This window comes from Ricinus communis, chromosome 1 (assembly GCF_019578655.1).
Source record: "Ricinus communis isolate WT05 ecotype wild-type chromosome 1, ASM1957865v1, whole genome shotgun sequence".
Lineage (NCBI taxonomy): Eukaryota > Viridiplantae > Streptophyta > Magnoliopsida > Malpighiales > Euphorbiaceae > Ricinus > Ricinus communis.
In genome coordinates this window covers 2151678-2168270 of record NC_063256.1, presented here as the reverse complement: position 1 = coordinate 2168270, position 16593 = coordinate 2151678, and the positions used below count along the sequence as shown (strand labels likewise).

Below are 16593 nucleotides of genomic sequence, written 5' to 3'. Positions count from 1 at the left end.
TAAAATATCTTTTTAATTTTATTGTTTCTATTTTATTTTTTTATATTTTTTTAAAATAAAATAATTTTTTTATTAAATATTAAGAAAATATTAGATAAATGTGATTCTTATCAAAGAAAAAGCGACCGTGCGATATTAGATATACATGTGCATGCATGTTTAATCGTGGTACTAGCTCAAATAAAAGGGGTGTAAATAATCCTTACATGTATATAAGAAGTATTAGTTCATTAATCGGAAGTACAGACCTCATCTTCCACACGATGCAAGTGGAAAAAGAATCACAAATGAAAAGAAATGAACGCAGAATCAAGCAGAAGGGAGGAGCTTCTCTACAGTCCGCTCCTCACCAACCCAATTTCTATACACAACCCAAATTCACGAACAAGTTCTCTCTATAATCTTGCAGTTGATAGATTCTTTTTATCAAGCTTCTATATTCGCATGTGTTCTACAGAAATTTTTAGCTCCTTGTATCCCCGCCCTGCATTACTACTCTCAAATCAGTCGCATCTTAGAAAGCAACCAACTTTTAGGCTTTCAGTTACTACCTATTCCCATGTCCCTTCCTGTATGCAAATGGAGTTCAAGATTTTATCCATCCATTTGCTTATCCTTCCCCAACTGAAGTAGATCTTGAGTTTGAGGAAAACGAACGAAAATCTGAACCTGCTATCTCTTTGCAGTCTTTACGTATGCCCCATAGAATCTCTACACATTGCTTCATACTTGGCCGGCTCTGTCTGCGTAGTGCCAGACATTGTAAGGCTAGCTCAAGAATCTTCTCAAGGAGCAAGTTATTTACGGGGGTTCTTTCCAGCCTTGGGTCCAAGGTTGAAATTGCATCTCCCTCAGAGAACTTCTTCATAGCCTGTGCTTGTAACAAACCAAGTCACAACACATATAACTTGATGACGATAGAACTATGATTTTTAATTACCACAAAACTTCATTTGATAATATACATTCAGCAAAAAAAGGGAAAAGAAAATCATACCCATCTTGCAGTTATGCGTTCCTTTAGTTCCCTTTTTGGTTCAATAGGTCGCCTACCTGTTACTAGTTCAACAAGTAACACACCAAATGAATAAACATCACTCTTATCAGTCAGTTGATAGGTCTTCAGGTATTCAGGATCCAAATAACCAGCAGTTCCTTTGACTTGAGTAGACACATGGGTGGCACCTGATTCAGCATCAGCTGCCAGTCTAGCAAAACCAAAATCAGCTACCTTAGCTCGAAAATTTTCGGTGAGGAGAATGTTGGATGACTTTATATCCCTGTGAATAATTGGATGATCTACAAGGAAAGCAAACAAATAATCCAATTGTATCGTGTTTCATGCAAGAAAAGAACTATAAAACTCAATTTGATGAGTGTGAATTAGGTGAGTAACAATCAAAAGGAAAACCTGTGTACATGTGAAGGTAGGTGACCGCATGCGCCACATCTATTGCAATATCTAGGCGTGTAGCAAGATCAAGAACGTCTCTATGCATGCCTGCATTCATTTTGCTTACAAGTAAAAAAAAAAACTAAGAGAAAAAAAGTAAAAGAATACAAGTCAATTCTTATGTTTGGAAAGCTCATGCTATATAATTCAATTCTTTCAACTTGAATTTAGTACATGATTAATTCCAAAAAATACTAAAAAGAGGCACATCGGGAAGATACGAAAACAAAGTAAATGAGGTATAATAAAAAAATACTTACAATCCAAATGTTCTCTGAGAGTTCCATTGGGAACATACTCCACAACAACAATTCTTTCGTCTTCATGTTCCAAAAACCCATATAAGTTTACTAGATTCAAGTGCTCCACTTGTGCCAGTGTCCGAATTTCACTCTGAAACTCCACACCTAAATGCTTATCGTATACGCTCTGCCAGAAAAACCCATCAGACACATTTTGTTAACCCTCTAATTTGATACTCGTAAAAAGAAAAAAGAGCAAGAAGAGCTATCTTTCACATCAAGAACCAACCTTTTTGGCACGTTTGATAGCCACAAAGGTTCCATCGTTAAGTCTGCCCTTGTAAACAGTGCCAAACCCACCTTGTCCAATTTTGGAAGATGGTGAAAAGTTCCTAGTGGCTTTATAGATCTCATCCATGGTGAATTTTATTCTCCCACGTGTTGAATTCTGTGGACTTCCATAGATGGTTCCTCTTCCTGAACTTCTTCTTCTATCTCTGCTACCATCTGATACAACTGTTAATCCAAAACCTCATTTTTAGTGTTTGTCCCATCACATATGATATTTAAGACACCACATCGCTTAAGTATATAACAGATCAATGCTTTATATAAGTTTAAGCTTTTGTTAAATCATCATTTACCGGACGGAGGTCCAGAGTCGCCATAATTCGTAGAGGAGGTCGGCTCAGGAGGAGTAAAGCAGGCGACGAACACACCGGCCAAAGATTTAGCAGCGGCAGCCAGCGGATTCTGCTGCTTTTTGACGGTGGAGGCGTCGGAGTATGAGGAGGACGGTGAGTATTGGAGGTGGTCCGGCGTTGACCGAGTGACAGACCTGGCGTTTCGACGACCGTACATGTAGTTAGGACTAGTCATCGGAGAGAGAGAGAGAATGCAAACTTGAAAAGGCGGGTCGTGGTGTGAGGGAGAGGTTAAAGTATTAATTAAAGGAGACTTTTGATATTTTAAAAAGGACCGATGTTGGGTGAGACTAACGTGCGCCGTTTACGTTATTAGTGATAGTCGGCACCCGCCATTTTATGCGAGGGGTGGTTATCACTTGTTAGTTCTATAACTAAAGTAACTAGTTTCTTGGTGATTAATGATAAAATCATTACTAGAATTTGCACTTTATTGTTTATTATAATTATAATTTTAGATATATTCAATTAGGTTGTATAAATTTTTTATGGAGTTTTATATTATATTAGTTAATTCTTAATATCTAAAAATATATTTTTCATTTTATAATTTTATATTAAAAAAAATTTCATTAATTATATTTATTTTTATACTATTCGCATCTGATTTTATATAATATACAAATTGCTTTTATATTTTATTTCTTATACTGGAAGTGTTTTATATTTTAAAAATCAATATAATCAATGAACTAAATTAATAAAAGATATAATTTAATACTCAAATTTTTTATCGGAAGTTATAATTATCTAATAATAATAATAATAATAATAATAATATCTATCTTATTTTAATAATTTAAAATTAAATTATATAAATTTTAAATATTTTAATTAATATAGGTATTTTTAAGATATTTAAATTTTACTAGAATTTAATTTATGTTAAAAATTAAAATAATTAAAAAATACTATTTAATTATTTTATGCAGACATTAAAATTTATTTTTATATAGAAATTAGATAAAAGAGTTTTAGTCTAATAAATAAATTGTAAAAAATAATTTATATGTTACACTAAAAATAAAAAAGTAAACAGTATAAAATCAAATTTAATTAATAATTATTTAATATAAATTTTGATAAAAATTAAATAAAAATAAATTTTAATATAAAATTATAAAATATAATAATAAAATAATATATTTTTTAAATATTATAAAATAACTAATATAACTTTTAAAAATACATAAGATAAATAGTAATTATTCTATTTATATATATATATATATATACATCAAGATCTGAATGGGGAGAATGATTAAATTAATCCTTTAGATTAATATCAATTGTTATTTGTGGTTGATTTAGTATCGTTCTGATTGGCATTAGAGTTATTGTTCTTTCATTCTCAAATTGGTTTCGTAGTAAGCCATAATAATTATGTAAGCACCTTTCGTCAAGGCAAATACATTTTGTCATTGAGGTTGGTAACACTGTCCGAAAAGGTAAACCCCAGCAGACATCATATTGATTGGTTTCTACTTTACAGTAGAACTGTATGAAAGTGATTTTTGTCAAAAGAGTCGATGAAGTTGAGCAGTCGGCGGTGGCTGGACGACTTGCTCATAAATAAGAAGAGATGACAACTGGGTTGTGTTGTCTTTGCAACCTCTGCACTAACAGCTCTAATTACGATTTTTTATTTTATTTTAAAGAATATGATTTTTACAATAAAAATATTTTAATAAATATTTAAATATAAAAATTAAAATTTTTATTCTAATTTTACTTTTATAAGTATTAATGATTTTATTTTACTAATAAAAATACTAAAAATTAAAAATATTAATTAAATTAAATATATATAAATTTTAATATATTTATTAAATATAGAGTAACTCTCCATGAATTGAGAGCCAATTTCTAAATAAAAAGTACATTAAAATATCATTGCCTGAAAAGTCTAAATTGAGGGCCACTCGTCCGAATTGGAGATGTATTGAGCAAAAGAGTATCCCGCTACTACTAGATAATGGTTGGAGGAGGTCAACTTGAGCACTCATCTAGTCATTTACTGAGGCATTATTGTTGTTACAATTTCCATATTCCCTTGTCTATTCTGATACTCACCTTGTCAAAATCCGGGTTGTTTCCTCACCAATTACTTCGCATGAGATTAACTGTTAGTTGGGCAGAAATTCTTGCAAACTACTTCAAACTGGAATTGGATACAGAAACACAAGTTATTGAATAGTAGGCTCCACCTACGCCAGGTGTGACAACAGAAGGCTATCAGGTTTCAGACAAGGGCCCCCTCACGGTGCCCCACTGGTTTGGTTCCTCTTGGCTAAACATCAAAAATTAAAAATCAATTACCCTGTTTCTTCTTTATTTAAAAAGCACCAACAGCATTCCATTGCCTTCGAAACATCAAACATGCGTGCCTTCTAGAGAAAATTCTGCAATAAGGACACTAACTCACAGTGTATAGCTCTCTGCTTCATTTATTTGATATTCCTTCGAGTGGTCTATGGACATGGTGTGAATTTCAGAATACACGTGCAACCAGGCACACATAATCCATCTTCCTGTACAGGAAATGAAATTCATCCCTTAGATTAGAAGTCAATCAACTGGTATCTGTAGTTAAGAAGGAGATTGTCAGAGTTATAACAATGATTAGTACTTAAGTTGAAGTGGAGAATGACAGAGTTCTGCAGTTTATTAAAGATTGCCAGAGTTGAAAGGAAACCCCTTCCATCAACACCAATTTTACAAGAAATAGAAACAGATAAGCAGAATTAACTTGGGTGTGATTATAAAACGGTAGTTCTATTTTCTGTACCTAACATATGTTAAGAGAATATGCATAAAAAATGGCACATGAAAGAAACTTCTAGCACGAGTAATGTGATGTTTAAGTAACAAAGATTTTATACTCTCTATTATATCTTAGATGAATAACACGTAGCCCGTTTGGGCTCAATTGAGTTTTAGTGAATCAGCACCCGAAGTCGAGCAAATTCACCACTTGGCGTGCTCATTTCACGTCAAAGCATCAGATCACCCAGAGAAATTAAAGGGCACATTCATCAAGAACATTTCCATGCACGGCATGCAGCTTGGAAACATTATACTCATCTGTCATTAGCCAAAGTAATAAGCTTAACATGCAATACACTTCTAAAGCTTGAGGGTGGCATCTATCACTAGACACAAACATGTGTATAGCACCGCCAAGCTCCACCCAGCTGCAACCTGGAGTTTTGTGATCACACCTGTCCCTCATCAGTTTGCGCATTCTTGCCACATCTTGCCACTGACCCTCATAGGCATACAGGTCAGATAAAATAGCATAATTTACAGGATTATTTGGCTCCAACTCCAAAAGCTTCTGTGCAGCCCATTTAACTAATTCCACATTCCCGTGTATTCTACATGCCCCAATGAAGGCTCCCAATGTGTCTGATCTGTAATCAATTGGCATTGAGGTCAAGACATTAAAAGCCTCATCCAAAAGACCAGCTCGACCAAGAAGGTCAATGACACAAGCAAAGTGTTCTAAGTCTGGCAAAATACGATAATGTTTTATCATTAATCTAAAATAATGAAGCCCTTCCTTTATTAACCCTGCATGGCTACAGGCAGAAAGAACACCCAAAAAAGCAATTTGATCTGGCCTTACACCAGCAGATAACATCTTCTCAAACATCTTGATACCATCTTTTGGAAGACTGTTGAATGCATAACCACTGATAAGTGAAGTCCATGTAACAAGATTAGGCTCTGGAACTGAATTAAAGGATTTAAGTGCACTAGCAGCTCTACCACACTTAGAGTATGCATTTATCATGGCATTTCCAATTGATAGAAACGACTGAAGCCCAAATTTCACTACATAAACATGTACCTGCATAATTTCACAACTAGCTGATACACTGCCACATGAACTAAGGATGCTAGCTAGAGTAAGTTCATCTGGAGCAAAATCCTCTAGCAACATTTCTTTTAGAAGTTTCATGGCCTCTTTCCCATCTCCCTGCCTCCCATAAGCCACAACCATAGTGTTCCAAGACACTACATTTTTAGCAGTCATGCAATCAAAAGCCTTGCGAGCATCTTCTATATATTCATTCTTTGCATACATATTAACAATTCCACTAGCCACTAAAATATCTAAATCAAAAGACAGTTTGCAAATAAGCCCGTGAATTTGCCTTCCTAATTCCCAAGAACCCAGAGTTGCACATGAGTTGAGCATGCTAGAGAACGTAAAACCATCCCCTATCAAATTTTCCAGTTGCATTAATTTAAAAACTGTTAAAGCCTCTTCTGCCAATGAGTTCAATGCATAACAAGACAACATCACATTCCACAACACCAAATCCTTGTACATTACGTCATCAAAAACACACCTTGCCTCCGTTGCCAATCCGCATTTCCCGTACAAATCAACAAGAGCACTATTGACTAGACAATTCAACTGAAAGCCTAATTTCACTACTAAGCAATGCAATTGTCTACCAATCTCAATGCCATTTAGCTCGAGACAAGCACGGAACAAAACATTCAACGTTATAGGATCAAAACCTACCTCATCAAGCAACATTTTCTTAAAATAAGAGAAACCCGTGTATAGACATGGCTTGTAATTATTACCACAATTAACAAGCCCACAGATCACTGTATTCCATGTCACCACATTCCTCACAGTAATTTCATCAAACAGTTTATGCGCATCTTTGAATTCTTTGCATTTGACATAAACATCCAAAATCTTATTTTGCAAAGACAACACGTTATATAATCCTAACTTGACTAGATGTGCATGTACTTGAATCCCGCCTTGAAGAAAGCCCGTTGTAGCAGAGAGTTTGAGGGCTTTTGAGAAATTTCTAATGAGCTTCGTCGTCGTCGTCGTTTTCGGAAGCAATTGCATTGTCTGCACTGGACTGGTTTAAAGAGAGTCGGACAAGAAATTGGCGGGAAAAATACCCGACGTTTCAATTGGACGGTGAGGATTAAGGTAGCGCGGCATTTTGACAGCGTAGGGTGAGAGAGCCGTTGGATGACCTTGTTACAAACTACAAAGTGAAAATACGGGATAATTGGATTAACAGAAAGCTACCGGCCCAACAATTGATTAGAGAGCAAATGTTTTCAGAGGAATTTTCACGGCAAATGGTTTTTTTATGACGTTTTTAGAAAAAATTTGCTTTTCATGATCTTTTAAGAAAAATGTTATTTATAAATTTTATATATTTTCAAAATTTTAACAGAAAATAAATACTAAAAATATATGAAAAAATATTATTTAACTTCCATAATTTTAAAACGTGTATTTTGATATTATAAAACTATGTATTTAAAAAAAAATATCATAATATATTAAAAAACATTTCAAATACATAAGAATATATAATTATAAAACTAACAATTAATATAAGAAAAAAATAGTAATTTTATGTTTATAATAACTATTTAAAATTTTTATATCAAATGAAAATCATAATATTGTTATAATTTTATTAAGAAAATAATTAAAAATACTAATAAGTAATTTAAAAAGAAGAATTTTATAAATAAATTTTTTAAAATATTAAGTTGTAAAAATACATCCTAAACAAGAATTTTTATGGCACCAGATTGTAGTCAATTATTTTGCCCAATAATATTATCATGTCAAAGAAAATAATAGAATTAATAAGATATCGAACTAGTAAGTTTTACTTTATTATTGGTAATTTAAATGACTGATTATTTATTTATAAAATTATTTAAGTAGGGTTTATTCTTTAAACGGAATTTATGACTCCAGTTTGTGGTTAGGTAAAATTGTTATAGGAGTGTAAAATTTCACCAGCATCGATTCCGGTAACAGTAACTATTTATTTTCCAACTCATTAACGGTTTTAATATTTATATCTTAATTTACCTTTTTATTTGGTTACCACTTACCATGCGTAACTAAAGATTCATTAAAATATCTAATCCTTCGCCATAAATGAAAATGAAGAAGATCTATCTAGGATCCCACATGAATAGACCAATAGGAAATGCAAATAAATCATCTCGTGACTTGGCTAGCTAACCTCACAATCATCATTATTAGTTTTTCTAGTTATTATTATTAGTTTTTCTGTACATGTGTTGTATTTAATACATAATATAATATAAATATTAATTAACATTAAGTAAATATATCTAATAATAATTTTATAAAGAGTATAATTAAAAGAATACTGTATAGAATAAAATTAATATCGAAATATAATTTACTCTATTAACATAACTAAAAAAATACATGTATTAATAATATAATAATCCAACAAATATAAAAATTATATATTAAAAATAAATACACAAATAAAAAAACTTTACTCCACATATATTTTATCATTGTTACTATGAAAAGATTAAAAGCCAGACCACTTTTACCAGTGCTAGCTTTAAACTATTAAATTCTGAAAAATGATATTAATATTATTTCGTCGGCTTAGTTTTGAAGAGAAAGTACGGACCATATAAAGAAAACAGGGCGCGAGATTCTTCCAGATCTACCAAATTTGACCTGTAGATTCTCCCATTTTGATACTTCAGCTCTCCATTTTGCTTTTATTACCATTTACACCGACGAAAAAGAAATAAAAAAGAATAAAGTGGAATAGTAGAGCATCCGGGATATGAGTGGAGGGCGCGTAGTATGCAACTCGCAGAGTATAAAGAGAGAACGACAAACTTCCGAAAGCTCTCTCTTCCTCTCTCTTTTCTTTTCACCGAGTGGAATTTCTTCTTCTACTGTTCTCTTTATTTCTCTCAAATTAGGGTTTTTGCTCTTCCTCCTGGCCAAGTTTTGGACTCAAGCTTCGAAAATTCAATCGATTGATGCTCTTGCTGTTCTCACTGGTATTCTTATTTCTGATTCTTTTATACTATTCGCTTCACTGAAGTTTTCATATCTAGCTTCGTTTCGTTCTTTTTTTTTTTTTTAAAAAAAACAAAAAGAAAATGTTTTAGCTGTTTTGTGTTCACTGTAGAGCTATCTGGATTTATGGGGTGTTTTGGCAGTGAGTAATAACTATCACAATTTATTTGTTAAAATGATTATTAGTGTTTGTTTGTCTTGTACGCGTGATTGTTATTTAAGCGCGTCATTGCTTCTTATTATTTATAACTTTTGGTGTGTATAAATCATGATGCTATTGAAAAGAAGAAAATTGAAATTCCAGCCACAGTAATTTGTCCTAACATGAGATTGGCTGAATAGAGTTGAATTCTTGCATTTCTAGACTTTCTAAACACTACGATAGATGTAGTTATTGCAATCCTAAAATAGAGAGGGAAGTGCTTTGTATTGATTAAGGCTTCTTAATTTGAATTCAGTTGACTACTTGTTTTCCTTGCTCATTGTTTGGGATGCCTGTCATTTTCTTTCTATAACTGGAACTGGCAGTTATGATCATTATTGATAAGATTTAGTTCATTGATTAATCAAACTTATGGTTGTTCTCAATGTTGTTTGCATGTTTGTGCTCGTGTTTTGGCTATTTTACTTGCTTATTTACACCTTTTAGCTAGTATTTTGTTTTTTTTTTTATTTTATTTTTCATATAATGTCTATTAGGCATGCTTGTTATCTTTGTCCATTCTAGATTTTGACTTTAGCATTTTGACTGTCTTTTAGTACCATGCAGCATAAAGTGATGCACATAAAGCTGGTAGCATTGACTGAATAACACAAACAATTGCAGGGGATGGGAGGTTGTTGTTGTTCTTCAAGGAAACCTCATCTACATGGAACACCTGTTTATTATTACGTGAGTAAAATAACATCTTTGTTCTTGTTTTTGGCACCATATAGGTTTTTTGCTATTAATGCTCGACTAGCTGTTTCTCTGAAGATTGTAGCCTTTCTTTTCTTCTCTTTGCTGTGCTTTCTCTATTTCTATATGTTTGTGCTTGTGTATGATACATGATAGTTGATGGATGTAAATGGAAATTCATATATTTGGATGTAAAGATATATCTTAGTGGGAGAATAAAAGATGGGACATTATCTCTGAATGGCTTTACGCAAGAATGCTGAAATTTATCCGAGTGGAAATCCTTGAACCGATAATAATGTGAGTTTATGGAAAACACTCCTCTCAAAACTTTTAAAAAACTTTGTTTGCAGTGTCCACCAGCTTTGGAAGAGCATGAGTCCTTAACATCTCACAACGGTGTAGCCTCTGCATTCGCTGCAGGTCTCCTAGCCGAATTAAATCTGAATACGTCAACACCTGATACATTTCGGGCCCCTCCTGCACCCTTGCCATATGATATGGTTTTGGGATGTCGGAGATCCTCAGATTCTGAATCAATTAGAGAAACAATTAGTGGCGGTAGTTTTGAAACTTTAGCAACATGTGAGGATCTTGAGGATCCAGACTGCAGAACTCTAGCAAGTTCTTTACCAGTCTCGCCAAAGAAGCCAGATATATCGAAATTGAGTGAAAATGTTGTTTCAGCAACTGAAGAAGAGGATGCTTGTCCAATTTGTCTTGAAGGTGCAATAGTTTCACTGTCATAGATGAACTTTTTCATGAATTAGTAATGCTTATGATTAGTAAGCAAAATTCAAGTCTGTTTCTGCTTTGGTTTTCTTCTCATTCATTTAAAACAATTGAGCAGTTAAAAGTGTTCTGCTTGTTTGCTTCTGCCTCCAGAGTATGACATTCAGAATCCAAAATTTTTCACCAAATGCGAACATCACTTTCACTTGTCATGCATTCTGGAGTGGATGGAAAGGAGCGACACCTGTCCCATATGTGATCAGGTTTGTTCCAAGAAAAATACTATCTCCAATAGTTGGAATAATTGTATAGCGTACTAATGAGGTTACTAGCAGCTGACATGAATATGCATCATTTTATTGCTGTGCACTTATATTTTGCTTCTTAAACAATACAGGAAATGGTATTTGACCATACCTTCAACTAATAGCTCTTTAATGCTTTCCAAGATGGAGATTTTATTATTGGTTTCAATTGAAAGCTTGCCAACATAGTGGGCTGCAGATGCATGTCAGTTCCGCCTGGTCAGCAGAGTGCCCACAGACTCATTTTAATTTTGGTCTTGGTTGGTTTGAAGGTTCAAACAATTATAGTTCATTTGCTTACCCATGGAAGGTCAAAAGTAGAGTAATGGAGTTCTGTTGCAGCACGAAGATCAGTTTGCCATACATACCCCTTTCTATTTGTTAATACTTTGGTGGTTTGTTTTCAAATGGGCCTGCAGATAGCCACATGGTCATCAAGGCAGTTCAGAGAAAACAACCTAAGAGGAGGTTTTCTGCAAACTAATGGTCAGTTCTGCTTTCCATGTTTTAATTGACTACATTTTTCTTTCTCCTCTATTTGCTTGGTGCATGCTGCATATATTTGGGCCCTATCTTTTACTGCTGGAGTTGGTTTTGTAAATAATATCTGTTAGTTTTTCGTTGTATTCAACATTGAGAATCCATTTGGTGTTATGGGAAGTGTAATGATCAGTGAAAAGGTATACTATGTCTTCAAATTAATGCGAATAATTTGTATGCCTCACCCATACTAATATTAATAATATAGCTTTCTGCTGGCTTTCTAAAGTTGTTATCGACAGAGTTTAACTATATATAATAATTTGTTTGGGCTGGTCTAAAATTCCAAAGAGTGGTCTAACGTCCTAATCCATGCCTAACGTGTTTGTCGTCCAGTACAGAATTAATATTGAAAGCACCAATCATGAGATGACGTTATTTCTAAGCTTGACTTTAGGTTCCTTCCATTTGTTTAAATATTGAAATGTCTGCATTGATACACCTGTTCAGGGGTAAGTAAGTAGCATTGCATAAGATTTTGCGTGACTTCTAGTATTTACCAAAAAGTGAAGTCGTTTCATGTAAATAGAAAAAGGTATCCCTTTATATGAAAATAATAGTAGATTCGTAGACGTGGGAATTTTTAGGACAGGGCCGAGGACAGTGAACAAGGCCCTTAACATATGACACGATATCTGGTGACATCGAAATTTAGTGATCACTAGTTAGTGCATTTCGGTGGCGCTAGTATTCGAAGAGTAGCAGAACAAATTCTTTCTAGTCGGCAAAGGTTTTTCTTGTGACCCCGTAACAAATGGTCCATTTATTGATGGGCGAACAATGCGGGATTAAACCCGCGCGTCGTGGATTCACAATCCACTTGGCTACATCTGCTCTTACCTACGGTCTTCTGTAACTTACACATACAAGGCCCTTAACATATGACACGATATCTGGTGACATCAAAATTTAGTGATCACTAGTTAGTGCATTTCGGTGGCGCTAGTATTCGAAGAGTAGCAGAACAAATTCTTTCTAGTCGGCAAAGGTTTTTCTTGTGACCCCGTAACAAATGGTCCATTTATTGATGGGCGAACAATGCGGGATTAAACCCGCGCGTCGTGGATTCACAATCCACTTGGCTACATCTGCTCTTACCTACGGTCCTCTGTAACTCACACATCCAATTCTGGTCCATCTACTTCTTCTTACCCTTGAGAGGATGTTTGTAGAGAGTGGGTGTCTTTGAGTACTCTGGTTAAATAAGTTGGCACGACGGCTGACATTATTAAAGAAAAAATGAAACTAATCTGAGCCTATGAGGAGAATATAATTTGATGGAAATTTAAGTACTAAATATTTTTTTTAGATTTAATATTTAATTTTATTAGTAAAAATAATAAAAAATAAAGATAAAATACGTAAATATTTCGTTATATAAATAAAAAATTTATAAAATAAAATAATACTACAGTAAAATAACATATAGTATAGATATATTTTTTAAAGTTATATATATAAATGTTGCTATATAAAGGAATATATTTTTAAGGCGGAATTTTAAAAATTTTAACTCATTGTAGTATAAAGTTTATTTTTATTTATAATTGGCTTAAATCGGAATTAATTTTCTTCATTATTTAAAAATTATTTCTATATAAAATTTTTCTATAGAAAAATTTTACTGTATTAACTTGTTGTATTTTCTTTTTGAAGATTAAAAATTTTTCTATAATTTTTTTTTATTATTTGTAATTTGATAATATGTATATTTTACTATTCATATAATTTCTCCTCCATCTTCAAAGAAAAAGTATTTATGAAAATATTGAATTATAAAGATTTGATATTGTTTATGAAATATAAAGTATTTTTATGTTCTTTCACATTATAATTTAGAAAAAAATAAATTTTAATTTGTCTAGTATGTAAGTGTCAATAGAATCTCAATATAATAAAATTACTAAGTTAAAATTAAGAATTTAAATAAATGAAAACGTTAAACTGTGATTTGATAATTATAGAGTTCATATAGATAATTTAAAAAGAAAATCCACTTTCCCTGTATTTTAGCATGTTATTTTATTTATTGTAAATTAAGCGTGTAGGATTCAAACCTTATAAATACAATTTGATTTGTTTGGTAATTGCTGTGATGAAAAGTCGGTGGGCATGATTTTAGACTTTTTCATGTGCAATTTATCGATAAGACTTATATAGAGCGCGCAAAATTTGCAGAATTTCCACTATCTTATGTATATAATTTGGGAGATTATGAAAAGGTATTTATAATAATTTAAAATTTATATTTTTTAATTTTTTTAAAATTTCAAAATAAATATTTTAATTTATTTTTATAAATATTTATCAATAATAATTTTTTAAAATTTTATGATAAAAATATAATATGACAAATTGATTATGTTCTCTTAAAAAGATTAGTGAGTCAATAAAATATTTATCGCGTTTAGATAAAAGGTATGTAAAAGAATACACATATGTGAGACTTTTAATGTCATATTATCAAATTTAGAATATTTTTTTTTTGTGATTGTCAATTATTATTTTTAAGTATTACAATTGACTTGCCATATTATTTTTTACCGTGTATTTTAAAATTTATGTATTAGAAAGTGTTTTTAATATAAATTGAAAGTATAGATAATTTATTTTGAAATTTAAAAGAAAAATATAAATTATTAAAAAATATAAAGCTAAAGAATTAATTGATAATCTAGCCTTTATAATATTAGAAAGCCAGTGAAAGTTTAGTAAACTAGTAATAGTTGTGATAGTTAATTTGATTCTTATCCTTACGTTATTAAAAATATGAAGGAATTATTAGTTTATATTTTTTAGCCTGTCTATATCGATAAGTGTTAATTACTTAATATTTATAGATTGTGAAAAGAATTTATATCGATATATACTAGTTTTTGAGATCTAATTTTTATTTATATGTATGTTTAGACATATAAGATTTTTATTTTGATATATGTAGTTACTTTTAACACATGTTTTTTTAAGGTTATGTGTAATTTTATAGTGTTTTCTATTTATTTATTGATTCATAAATTATATTTCTAATTAAATACTGACTCTTATCCTAAAAAGTAGCACATTAATTATATTCTAATATTATATTAACTAATAAATACCTAATCGGATAATGAATACTAATTCTATTTTAAATAATAGTATATTAATTAAATTTTTTATTTCAAGATATAGTAATATCAATCATCTTGTAAATATTAAAATTAATTAATAAATAATTTTATATTATTTTATTAATAAAATTATAAAAAATTAAAGACATATAAAAATAACTAGTTTATTGTTATTTTTAAATTTTATATATTATTATTAAATATTAAAAGTTTTATTAAATTGTATCATATTAATTTAATTTTATAATCAATGTACAGCATACTGGCAAACAACTAATATACATTAATTTTTTAGGCTTAAATTTTATTTGACCTGTGTGCTTAATTTTTAACATATATAATTTTTATCTTGACATGCGTACATATTTTTTATACATAAAATTTAAATTATGTACAATTCTATAATTTTTCTATTAATTTATTTATTAATAAATTATATTAATAATTAAATACTGACTCTAATAATAAATAATATTATAATAAAATAATGATATTAATTCTATTCTAAAAAATAATATATTGATTATATTTTAATATTATATTAACTAATAAATTAATAGTCTATTTAGATAATAATTTTAATTTTAGAATATAACATCTTAAATTATATTTTTAAAATTATATTAAATAATAATTAATTTTAATTATATAATAAATTTTTAATTTAAAAATAATAATTTCAATTATATTGATAGTACAATATATAACAATCAAATATTATATTTTCTACATTTCAATTGATTTTTTATAGTCAAAATAATAATAACAGTTAGCTTTCACGTCCGAGTCGATCTCTATTATCATGATGAAATTTGAATTGTTAAATATGTACATATCTTAGGCATTATAATACGTGCTTGCATGAATTTACCGTTAAATTGTTTTTGTTTCTTTTTCCTATGATTGAACTTTAACCATATATAATAATTCCAAGTAAAATGTCCATTATATATTTTCAAATTGACTTTTAACCTTATACTACTTTGACACCAAGAATCGTAATGTCATATCAAATATAATATTTTAGGATGATTTTCTAACAAAATAATTCTTTTTTATTTTTTCATTTTTATTAACTAGTATATTAATTTTAATTATAAAAATAATAAAAATATAATTAATATATTATCTTTTAATATTAAAATGATTGTTTAAATAAAAAACATATTAGTTAATATACCATTAATCGTTTTGTTTCCCTTAAATTGTAACTTTTGCTCCTAAGTTTTAGATTGTTTAAAAATCACAAACTTTGAATTTGTTGAATCCCACCCCAACAATAATTCCATCGTTGATAGGTTCCCAAAGCATATAAATAGGAGACATACAAACAATTGGAGGAGAAAATTTAACCCTCCCTAAAGCTTGAGAAGGCACAAAAAGAAGAGGTATGGATCTAGATCTCCTTGTATGTGTAGCATGAATTATTTTCTACTTTCTTTTTAATTTCATCATATGCTTTTAGAGTTAATTTGTTTAATTTAGAATTAGAGTTCATAATCCATGTACTTAAGAGGGGATTGTGAATTTAGCCTCCAACTCAGCAATTAAATAAGTAAATATACAATAAAAGGACCAATTTAAAAACTTATATTTAGAGGAAGGGGGCAAGTTGGAGAGGGGAAAGGGGTATTAGAGGAACGCAAATTATGTAAGCATTTGGCTTCTCAAACTATTTTGTTACTCATGGAATTATATATATATATATATATATATATATACATATCATGTGCTTTGATTG

The 16593-nt window shown here is 30.6% G+C and overlaps 3 protein-coding genes across 7 annotated transcripts; 1 reads left to right on the top strand and 2 right to left on the bottom strand.

Moving 5' to 3' along the window:
- Window positions 1-181: 181 nt before the first annotated feature.
- LOC8261907 (calmodulin-binding receptor-like cytoplasmic kinase 2) lies at window positions 182-2702 on the bottom strand. Its single transcript, XM_002511842.4, has 6 exons — window positions 2340-2702; window positions 1985-2211; window positions 1714-1882; window positions 1412-1501; window positions 998-1299; window positions 182-871 (listed from the first exon to the last, which is right to left on the bottom strand). Exons 1-6 carry the CDS (start codon window positions 2572-2574, stop codon window positions 611-613), a joined length of 1284 nt encoding a protein of 427 aa, XP_002511888.1. The 5' UTR covers window positions 2575-2702; the 3' UTR covers window positions 182-610.
- Window positions 2703-4203: 1501 nt separating this feature from the next.
- On the bottom strand, window positions 4204-7553 carry LOC8261906 (pentatricopeptide repeat-containing protein At2g46050, mitochondrial). Of its 3 annotated transcripts, XM_048374442.1 has the most exons (3): window positions 5029-7553; window positions 4825-4930; window positions 4204-4689 (listed from the first exon to the last, which is right to left on the bottom strand). In XM_048374442.1, the coding sequence occupies exon 1, from the start codon at window positions 7279-7281 to the stop codon at window positions 5419-5421; it is 1863 nt and encodes a 620-aa protein (XP_048230399.1). In that variant the 5' UTR covers window positions 7282-7553; the 3' UTR covers window positions 4204-4689; window positions 4825-4930; window positions 5029-5418. The 3 variants fall into 3 exon arrangements, with proteins under 3 accessions (XP_048230399.1, XP_048230370.1, XP_025015276.2); XM_048374413.1 differs by having other exon boundaries at window positions 4204-4930; XM_025159508.2 differs by having other exon boundaries at window positions 4204-4930; window positions 5188-7553.
- Window positions 7554-8948: 1395 nt separating this feature from the next.
- Window positions 8949-11963, top strand: LOC8261905 (probable E3 ubiquitin-protein ligase RHB1A). 3 transcript variants are annotated; one of them, XM_002511840.4, is made up of 5 exons: window positions 8949-9248; window positions 10094-10159; window positions 10519-10891; window positions 11051-11160; window positions 11295-11963. In XM_002511840.4, exons 1-5 carry the CDS (start codon window positions 9228-9230, stop codon window positions 11322-11324), a joined length of 600 nt encoding a protein of 199 aa, XP_002511886.1. In that variant the 5' UTR covers window positions 8949-9227; the 3' UTR covers window positions 11325-11963. The 3 variants fall into 3 exon arrangements, with proteins under 3 accessions (XP_002511886.1, XP_015582663.1, XP_015582658.1); XM_015727177.3 differs by having other exon boundaries at window positions 8959-9248; window positions 10037-10159; XM_015727172.3 differs by having other exon boundaries at window positions 8962-9248; window positions 10027-10159.
- Window positions 11964-16593: the final 4630 nt, after the last annotated feature.